The 10,917-nt window shown below is 34.3% G+C and overlaps 1 protein-coding gene across 1 annotated transcript; it reads left to right on the top strand.

Annotated features, from left to right (window-relative positions):
• The first annotated feature begins 897 nt into the window (after positions 1-897).
• On the top strand, positions 898-10,019 carry LOC137815916 (F-box protein At2g26850). The gene is made up of 7 exons (XM_068619023.2): positions 898-1,515; positions 1,602-1,663; positions 1,788-1,960; positions 2,056-2,130; positions 3,029-3,210; positions 3,348-3,427; positions 9,883-10,019. The coding sequence occupies exons 1-6, from the start codon at positions 1,072-1,074 to the stop codon at positions 3,402-3,404; spliced, it is 993 nt and encodes a 330-aa protein (XP_068475124.1). The 5' UTR covers positions 898-1,071; the 3' UTR covers positions 3,405-3,427; positions 9,883-10,019.
• Positions 10,020-10,917: the final 898 nt, after the last annotated feature.

The raw sequence follows: 10,917 nt of genomic DNA, 5'->3' as shown, positions 1-10,917 counted from the left end.
CGTAACTCGATTCCAATAAATAGCGAGTATGTTGAGGTTAACGAGGTGTACTTACTGGGTCTGTGCTTGGGTTTGTTTCCTATAGTATTTTGATTTGTTTTATTTGTGATTCACGAGATGGAGAATTTGCATAGCCTTGCAAATTTGCAGAATTGTGGCTCGAATGGAATCGAATTAAAGTTGTGAATATGTGTTGTCTCAATTGCATTAAGAAGATTAGTTTGAAAACCAATCGTCTCACTTCAATGGCGGGATTTGAGGTATGCCTCTGTCTATGGATTTCCTTCTATTTGAATCCACAAATTTGAACTTGCTAATGAATGTGATTTCTTTTTAGGATAAATTATTCATTTGTTCTTTGAAATTGTTCTGAGTTGAAGTTTTAGACTCCATAAAAAATGTCAAGTTTTCTCATGTCAGTGTCTGGGTTGCACAAACAAATAGTATAATTATATATTAATTTTCAATAATTATACTTAGCCTTACGTGTTGAGTTTTCTTTTATTAAAAATATTATAATCTCATGGATTTCCAAATAATCTACCCTGAGAGTAGAGGATGGAAGAGAAAAAACAAATAAACAGATTATATAATAAAAACAAAGTAGAAAATAAAGAAACAAACTGAGAAGTGCCAACCAAATGCATGCACTCATGGATCTCCATCACGACTTTTTTTTTATCAACAAGTTCTCCTTTACTATTTATTTTACTTACAGGCTTTAGTTAACAATTGGAAAAGGACAAGGACAAGCACGTAAAGAAATATTTTCTCTCTCTGAAATAACCTCAATTTAATCCTAATGTTAACGCTTAGCTTTGAATACGACATGCCACACTTGGAATAGCCGGCACTGCGTGTTCATTGTTCGGTGTGAAACATTTGACATATTGATCGTCACGAAAGCAACGAGGAAATTGTCTCTTTAACGAAAGCAAAGGTTTGCAAATTCCTTATCAATATTTGATTTTATCCTCTCTATTCATTCATATGCACAATTCTTAGGGAAGTTCACAAAAGTACATACCCCAATTGCTTCTGCGTCTACCGTATTGAAAAAACTAACGTGGCATGGACAACACTGAACCCAGTGGCAATATTTCTCTCATGAATTTGCCAGAACCCATGTTGGATTGCATTCTAAGGCTCCTTTCACCAATGGAACTCGTTATTATGTCTGAAGTGTGTACTTGTTTAAGGGATAGATGTCGAAGTGATCCTTTGTGGGAAGTCCACATAAAGAAGAAATGGGGTGGAGTCATTGGTGATGTTGCTTTCAAGGAGTGGCAATGGCATATCACAACAACTAAGGAGAAACAAATTAACCATTCGGATAAACAAATCAATCAGAAGGGATCATTGGGATCTTTCAGTGGTACTTGGCCTGTGTTACACCTCAGATCATATCTAGAAGATTGTAGCTATCTTAATAGCTCATTATCAAATAGCTTTATGATGACCTTGTATTTCTCTCTAGAGAATGGCAAGTTCTGGTTTCCAGCTCAAGTCTACAGGGTAAACACTTTCTAATTAGCTTATATATTTTATATTTTTCAAGTTTCACCACTTTGAAGTGATATTTTATGAGTCTTCTTTCACAGGGAGGATTGGTTCGTGATGCATTAGTTAGATATGATTCCAAAACTGATAACTTTCAAGCAAGGTAAAGGTAGAAGGGAAGGGAGATGTTTTGGATAATTTTTTAACGAGAGATTAAGGAATGAAAACATGTTGTTAATTCAAGTATGATATAGATTATGATATATATAAGGCACAAGTTTTTGTAGACAACAAAATGGTGGTTGGCAAGCAGTGGGGAACAACATCCAATGGGAAATCCTTAGAGCTCCCCCAGTTGATACTCCTCCATGTGTTCGTTACATCTCTGATTGTTTGGAAGACTTAAAACCAGGGGATCATATTGAAATCCAATGGAAATCAAGAAGAGAAATTTCTTATGGTAGGTTTACCATTTCATCTTAATTCGTTGTCAAATTTTAAGATGGGACTTCAATTATAAACTTTAAGAAAGCACCAAGTATCTAAATGATGCAGGTTGGTGGTATGCTGTTGTTGGTCACATGGAATCATGTAATGAAAACCAGAACTTCTGCTGCTGTCGTTATTCAGGTCAGAAATCATTTTGCATCATGAATGGCTTGCATCAGTTATCATGTTCAACTGAACTTGCTTCAATATTCCAAATCTCTATTGTAGGCATAAGTTACTCTACTCATAGGTGATCAAAACTCCATATTAAAATACTAATTAGTGTTTACACATCAAAATACATATGAAGAATGTTGAATGTCATTTATTTTAAGAATAAAGATTTGTAAACAAGGTATAGATATTTGAATAATAAAATTATTAGAAAGTTATAAATAGTTAGAATTTTTGTTATATAAATATTAGACTTATATTTTATAATAGGAGTTGGGTTTTATAAACAGCTATTTAAATCTTAAATATGTGTTAGGTAAATATTATATTTATATTTTGTAATAAAAGATGGATCTTATAAACAATTATTTAAATTTTAAGTAGTATGTTGAGATATTGTGATGTTTTCAAATATTTCATTATATAATTTATATTTAAATATTTTATGATTTATTCATTTTCCATTTTATTTGTTTTAATTATTTATTGTACATATTTTATTATTATTTACTTAAGATATTTTGTCTAGCTTTTACTACTTTCCTGTATTTTTTGGCAAAATTTTAAATACATTTTACCTCGAATAATATCTTTATTTAAAAAAATATTAAATTTATATAAAAAATGGACATTTAAATTTATGAGAAAAGATCTACTCCAGAGAAAAAAATGTATGTTCAAAGAAACACTCATGTGATGTGTTAGTTGACAAACATGATGGAAAAGAGTAAGATATAAAATAATATATAATTCATATCCTTTTTAAGTGAAACTGATTTGTGCATGCACTTCCTTTTGAAACCGAAATGGACCAGCTGCTATTCTAATTAACGTCTTCGATTGGTTTTTGTTTGATCCCTTGCAGATACATTGATCTTGGAGTTCAAGCAATATTGTGAAGGATCAAGCATGAGACGAGTAAAGCTTGTAAGAAATGGGGAACAATATGAAGAAGCAAGTGGATGCTATGGAGGAATTAGAAAGCTTCAGAGTGAGGAAGAGATCCAAAGATGGGAGAAGCTCTTGCCACTCTATCATCAAACTCCTGTATACATACCTTCACCTTAATTATCTTTGCACACTCTTACACTCCATTCTAAATGAAAGAATGCATGATATAATACAAAAATTTACCAATTATATAATAGGAGAATGCATATTCCTAAATGAAATATTTTATGCAGATGCCTGCGCGAATTCTATGTCGGAGACGAATACCACCAGGAGTCCGATTCCCCTAATTACATTTAAACTTCATGTTCAGGTAAACCAAACTTCATTATTTATTTACAATAGCCACAACATTCGTATATTTACACTATTTTTTCCATAACGGCTTGCCTTTTAAAAGGAAAGAATATATAAAAAAAAACATTTTAAATTAGTTAAAACTTATGCAAAGTTAATGATAAAAAAAAACCTTTATAATTAACTTATGCCTATGAAAAAGGATCATTTCAATTGTTTTTCTTTTATAAGAGAAACTCATGTAGACATACTCAAAGGAAAAACTCTATATTAACTACTCAGATGATCAAATTATCCGGTTTTGTTAGTTACTAAAACCTTGTGAATAAGGAGCCGTTTGCTATAATTTTTTTTATCAAAGGATCATTCTTCTTAAAAAATATATATATTTTTATTTTTATTTTTTTATGCATTTGTTTAACTATTAAAATAATCATAAGCTGAATAAATATAAAATCTCATTCAAATCATTGCCACTATTAAGCTTTCATGATGTGAAAACGTCTTGAAGTGTTTCCCATCTTAAAAAAATTCTTCCCATTTCAATTTCACCAAAGTTAATGGAGAGTTTGAGAAGAAATAGCTTCCATATTATTTCCCATGGCCATTTGATTCTCATTTTGTTGAGAAGAAATGTCTCATTTCATAAATTATTTATTTCACTAATATATTTATTTTGATTTTTCTTTTTTTACAATGTTGACTATTATAGGATTGTTTTTTTTATTAATAATAAATAAATTAAATTAAACGAGATATTTAAGGATGTCCAATCCTTATACAAATAAATTCAAATCCAAATCAATCTACTTTAACCACAAACATTCTTCACCATAATCTCAGAGACCAAACTGCATATTACCAATCAATATATACATAAAAGAACTAGATAATATAGTTTATTGATTTTCCAACAGTGTGCAAAAACCAGATTCACATTGTCCATTCCAGCTAGATTTTACCAAGCCTATTGCTATTATTGTCCGAAACAGTCTTCCAAATGATTATGCAGCCTTATGCAGTATTTCCGCAGCAGTTATGCAACATTTATGCAGCAGTTATGCAGCAGCACCATCCTTCTGATATAAAGTTCTTTACAGCTACAAATTCAACTCTCTTCCAGAATAACAGATCTTCTTTCGTCGTGTCTTTCCCACTTGAAACCATCTCCTTTGTTGGTGTTGAGGGAATAAAACAGAACAAGATGTATTATTATCTTTGTTAACCATTACATTTATAATACTTTCAGTAGCTGTCTCCTAAGTGCTCATGAGCAGTTACTTAGAAATGTTTATTCAACAATTAAAATAGAAAAATAAAGAGTCACATGCAGTTACAAAATCATAATATCTAACACTCCTCCTTGATTTTTGAACTGCAAACTCCAATTTTCTGTCTCAAGTATTCAAACTTGCTAGCTGGAAGTGGCTTGGTAAACAAATCTGCAAGTTGATTTTCAGCTTTTAAGTAACAAAGAGACACATCACCATTCTTCTGCACTTCTCTTACAAAAAATAACTTGATATTAAAGTGCTTAGTTTTGCCATGAAAAATTGGATTGTTAGAGATTGCAATAGCAGCTTGGTTATCAACAAAAATCTTTGTGCTTTGCTTATGCTCCAAATTTAAATCAGTCAGGATCTTTCTTAACCAGAGAGCTTGATTCACAGTAGCTGATACAGCAACAAACTCTGCTTCAGCAGTGGATTGAGCTACTGTTTCTTGCTTCTTTGAGCTCCATGAAAACATCCCTGATCGAAGGCTAAAACAATATTCTGATGTACTTTTCATGTCATCAATTGAACCTCCCCAATCACTGTCAGAGAAACCAGTTAACTTGAACTCCTTATGCTTCAAGAGCTTAACTCCAAAGTTCCAAGTTCCCTTGATGTATCTGATGACTCTCTTAGCAGCCCTCATGTGAGTCTCGTTTGGGAAATGCATAAATCTGGACAGAATGCTTACTGCATTTAGAATGTCAGGTCTGGTTGTTGTCAAATACATTAGACATCCTATCAAGCTTCTGAATTAAGCTTCATCAACTTTGGGAGATTCATCTTCTTTGACCAGCTTCTCCTTTTGATTCATGGGTGTGCTTGTTGGCTTGCAATCTTCCATCTAGAATTTTTTAAGTATTTCTTTTGCATACTTCTTCTGACAAATGAATACTTCATCCTGACTTTGCTTAATTTCCATCCCAAGAAAGTAAGTCATCAGACCAAGATCTGTCATTTCAAAGACCTTCTTCATGTTCAACTTGAATTGATTGACCTGATCAAGATTATTTCCAGTGACCAACAAATCATCTACATAGAGAGAGATGATCAAAATGTTTGTACCATCATGCTTGACATATAGAGTGAGTTCAGATAAACTTTTCTCAAACCCCAGACTAATTAGGTGATCATCTATTCTACTATACCAGACCCTTGGGGCTTGTTTTAGGCCATACAGTGCCTTCTTCAGTAAGTACACTTTGTCTTTATTTCCTTTGTCCACAAAGCCTTCAGGTTGCTCAACATAAATTTCTTCTTCAAGAAATCCATTTAGGAATGCTGATTTGACATCCAACTGAAACACTTCCAATTATTTTGAGCAATGAGAGCGAGAAGCAATCTGATTGTGTCAAGCCTAGCAACAGGTGCAAATGTGTCTGAATAATCAACTCCAAACACTTGAGCATGTCCCTTGACTACTAGCCTTGCTTTAATCTTGTTGACTGAGCCATCGGGATTTAACTTAGTTTTAAATACCCACTTCACTCCTATTATTTTCCTGTCATGTGGTTTATCAACCAGCTCCCAAGTTCTGTTTTTCTCAATCATTGACAACTCCTCCTCCATTGCAGCCATCCAATGTTTATTATTTTTTGCATCATGGTATCCGACAGGTTCACAAATAGCCACATTGCATCTTTGATATATATCAGAGAGTGATCTTGTTCCTCTAATCGGTGTATCATCTGTTAGTTCATTCTGCCATTCTTCATCTACATGTTCTTCTAGAGTGTTGACAATAGATAAATCCCTTGATTGACTAGGAATCTGATTTGACTTATTTGAGTCTTCCCAACTCCATTGTTCATCTTCCACAAAATACACATCTCTGCTCACAATAAAACCTCCAGTATCTGGTTGAAACACCCTATAAGCCTTGGAACTCGTACTATAACTAACAAAAATGCCAGTTGTTGCCTTCTTGTCAAGCTTATCACGTTTAGTCTGTGGAATATAAGTGAAACACAAGCAGCCAAAGACTTTAAGAAATTTTAAAGATGGTTTGTATTCATACCAAGCTTCAAATGGTGTCTGTTCTTTCATTGCCTTTGTGGGAATTCGATTTTGTAAAAATACTGCTTCCGCCCAAAAATTCTTTGGGAGATTATTCTCATGAAGCATGCAACGAGTCATTTCCATTATAAATCTATTTCTCCTCTCACTAACTCCATTTTGTTGTGGAGTGTATGGGGTCGTTAATTGATGCTCAATTCCTGCCTCCTCACAATAAAGATTGAAAGTTTCTGAAGTGTACTCCTTGCCATTATCAGATCTTAAAATCTGAATTGTGCAACCACTTTCATTTTCCACCCTGGCCTTGAATTTCATAAATACACCAACAACTTCTGATTTTTGTTTCAAAAAGAAAATCCAACACATTCTTGTTAGATCATCAATGGAGGCTATAAAATAAAGGTTACCATTTAATGATGGTGTTCTTTGAGGACCACAAAGATTAGTGTGAATGAGCTGCAATTTCTTCGAAGCCCTCCAAGCCTGTTTAGGAAATGATTGCCTGTGTTGCTTTCCAAATTTGCATGCTCGACAGTTGGTCAGTTCATCATCAAGATCAGAAAGTCCTTCTACCAACTTCTTTGATTGCATTTGAAGCATCCCTCGATGATGAAAATGGCCGAGTCTTTTGTGCCAAATTTCAGTGACACTTTCTTTGGATTTAAAGGCCATGTGCTCCTCCTCCATTGGATTGAGAGCAAAACTCTTTTCCTTCATTTCAACTTTAAACAAATCTCTGCCATCAACATCTTTGATTAAGCAATGCTTATTTTCAAACATCACTTTATAGCCTTTTTCCAACAATTGACCAACACTCAAAAGATTCTGATCTATCTCTGACACAAAAAGAACATCTGTAATGATTTTGGTACCTTTATAGCTTGTGATAGCTATTGTGCCTTTTCCTTTTACTGCCAGGTGTTCACCATTTCCAATCCTCACCCTTTTAATATCAGTGGTTCTCAATTCCTTGAAGAGTTCCTTATCATGTGTCATGTGGTTGGTGCAGCCACTGTTAACCAGCCAACTCTCACTTGATTCTCTGCTTGAGAAACAAGTGGCTACGAACAAGTGATCTTCATCTTCTTGATCAGCAACTTGAGCATCTGCCTCTTCCACCTGATTTTTGTTTTTGCATATCACTGCTTCATGTCCAAGTTGGTTCCATTTAGAACATTTGGCGTCAGGTCTTCTCCAACATTTGAATGGTGGATGACCTAACTTATTGCAATGCTTACAAGGAGGATAATTTCTCATTTTGTTGTTATTGTGTGTAGCAGCTGCTCCATTTTCTTGTTGGTTCTGCTTGCTTTTGTTTTTCCAGCCACCTTCATGTTTGGCTGGTAAAGCTCCCTCAACTACTCCATCTTGTATCATGGCTCTCCTTTGTTCTTGTGCTTGTAAAGCATTTAAGAGCTCTGCGAGAGAAATCTTTGATAGGTCCTTTGTATTCTCCAAGGTTGTTATGGTGGCTTCAAACCTCTCTGGAACTGTTACAAACAATTTTTCCTCAATTCTTGAATCTTTAAACACAGATCCAAGCAACATCACTTTGTTGGCAATGGTTAGAAGTCTGTCTGAGTACTCTTTTACGGATTCCGACTCCTTCATTCTCTGCAATTCAAACTCTCTGATTAGATTTAGGGCTTGCATTCCCCGAATCCTCTCATCACCTTCATATTCTGCCTCGAGGTAATCCCCGATTTCTTTTGCTGACTTCAAGGACATTATCCCTGTGAATACCATAGGAGATACAGCTGCAAATAGACATGCTTTTGCCTTTGATCTCTTCATCTTTTTTTCTTTCTGTGATTTTATTTGTGCCACCGTAGGGTTTTCTGGAAGAGACTGAATTTCATAGTCCTCTTCTACAGCTTCCCATAAATCCAATGCTTCTAGGTAGGTCTCCATACGAACAACCCACATTTGATAACTGTCTCCATCAAAGACAGGTGGTGCCATTGCTGAAAAATTTGATCCTCCTTCCATTGGTGCACTCTACTAACCTCACATATCCCTCAAGAAAATAGCTCCGATACCAATTGTTGGTGTTGAGGGAATAAAACAGAGCAAGATGTATTATTATCTTTGTTAACCATTACATTTATAATACTTCCAGTAACGGTCTCCTAAGTGCTTATGAGCAGTTACTTAGAAATGTTTATTCAACAATTAAAATAGAAAAATAAAGAGTCACATGCAGTTGCGTGGATTTATGTGCAGTTACAAAATCATAATATCTAACATCCTTACTTCTACACCCGCTGCTGCACTCACTCAAAGGAGAATCTTTGTCACATAATTCCTCACCTTATGATCAAAACTGCAAAACAAAAGCACAACCCTTCCCAAACTTTTGCTAATATTAAACCAGAAAAAACAACAAGGGTTTTTTTATCAATAAGGACTGAACAGAGCAAAAGCAGAGCTTTTGCATTCCCTGCTGCCTATTTCCCACCCTTTTTTGACAAGCTTCATGTTTGAATTGATCCGCCTGTGTGCTTGAGCCTTCATGTAGTCTTCTCCTTGCTGCAGTACCTTATTCCTCTATAATTCTCCTATTCCTTTAATTGCAATTAGCTTTTACTGGTTTAAAACATGTTTCTTTGCCCTGCTTCGTCTTCCCTCCAACCGTGACAACATTCCTCCCTCAAGACAGATTCCTTCCAGTTTTTCCTCACCATTCTGTCTTACCACCCTTAGTGCTGAATGGGCTGTTGTACTTTGTTAGCAAGTGACTCCATTTGTGCCTTGTTCTTAATCAGCTTTTAATTGAGAGATCATGTGAACTTGTCATATCCAACTTCTTATCTTGAAAACTTTCCACTTTTATTAACAAATGTGCATAATGATCTCTCAACTATAATCAAGTGTGTATATAAGGGATTCAAAATATTCAATTAGCCATGGATCATGACATAAGAAAATGTTAACTTTAACACCCTAGAATAACAATATTTATCCTCCTTAAATGGTATATTTTCCTAGTTTAATAAAAGAAAAACAAATAAAATCTAAAATTCAAGAACAAATATTTTCATAAAAAGTTACCTATAAAACTTTCTTATTGATTCATGTCAGTTTTATCAAGTAGAATTTTTAGTTATGGTAAAGAGTTATACTTTTGGTAAAAAATATTGTGTTTATATCTATGCTGAGTATTTTTTTTCCTTACTTTCAGGTGTTCTTTCAGCTTTTCAATGTCTTCATGATGCTCAAATAAAAATAATGAAGTTGTACTAATTTTTTCACAAGAATACATTTTCAATTCTCTATACTTGGGAGTAGCTACAAACTGATGCCATTATTGAGATTTGTCGTGTAAAAGGAGGTTCGTGGTAAAATGTATTATATATGGATTTGGTCATAAGCATTGTATGTAACAAATTTAATTACCAAAAGCCCTTTGAGCACTAACAAGGTGACACAAAACCAATAAACCAAGATAAAACAATTGAAAGAACAAAGAAAGATAAGACGAAGAAGGAGGAAGCCTTACGTCATAGTGAGTGGAATGGTAGGGGGAAGATCTTTGCCCTAGCATGTAAGAGGAAGCCTTGCATCATAACGGGTGGAACGACAGAGGAAGAGCTTTGTCCTTGCAAGTAATGATGGGGTAGGAAAAAGCTCCCTCTTTGCTGTAGTGTGTGAGAGGAAGCATTGTGTCGACATTGTTGTGGTGGCTAAAAAGAACCCTTGTGTCCATTATCATCATCGTCGCTACTGAGAAAGAAGACAAAGAAAAAGGAGAATGAAGGAAACACACAAAAGGATTGCATTTAAAAAGATTTATTCGATCTGATTAGTGCCTAATTTCAGTAGTATTTCATATTAAAATATAGACACTTATGAGTATTAATTACTAAAATACATATAAAATAATCCATAATTTATGAATCTACACATTTTTACACATTTTATGATCTTTATTTGAATAAGAGCATTTTATTCCCAAATTTGGTTCCAGTGGTGTCATTATGTTCAAAATCTTTGGAATAAGTACTAACCTTTGATGAAGAGCCTAACCCAACACGATGAATCCCTTCCCCATCACACTCATTCCTACACGGCTACAGAGTTAGAAAGTTATATAATGTAAAATAATTTTATAATGTGAGTCATGTGAATATATTTTGGGCTTTGGGGTAAATGTGATTTAATAATATAAATGGTCCATTGGTTAATGTTCTCGCCGGTTGACTGGGTCGTCGACTGA

Source organism: Phaseolus vulgaris, chromosome 1, assembly GCF_051622355.1.
Source record: "Phaseolus vulgaris cultivar YP4 chromosome 1, ASM5162235v1, whole genome shotgun sequence".
In the NCBI taxonomy this organism is placed as follows: domain Eukaryota; kingdom Viridiplantae; phylum Streptophyta; class Magnoliopsida; order Fabales; family Fabaceae; genus Phaseolus; species Phaseolus vulgaris.
Note: the sequence above shows the minus strand (reverse complement) of the source record. Positions and strands in the feature narration are given on the sequence as shown.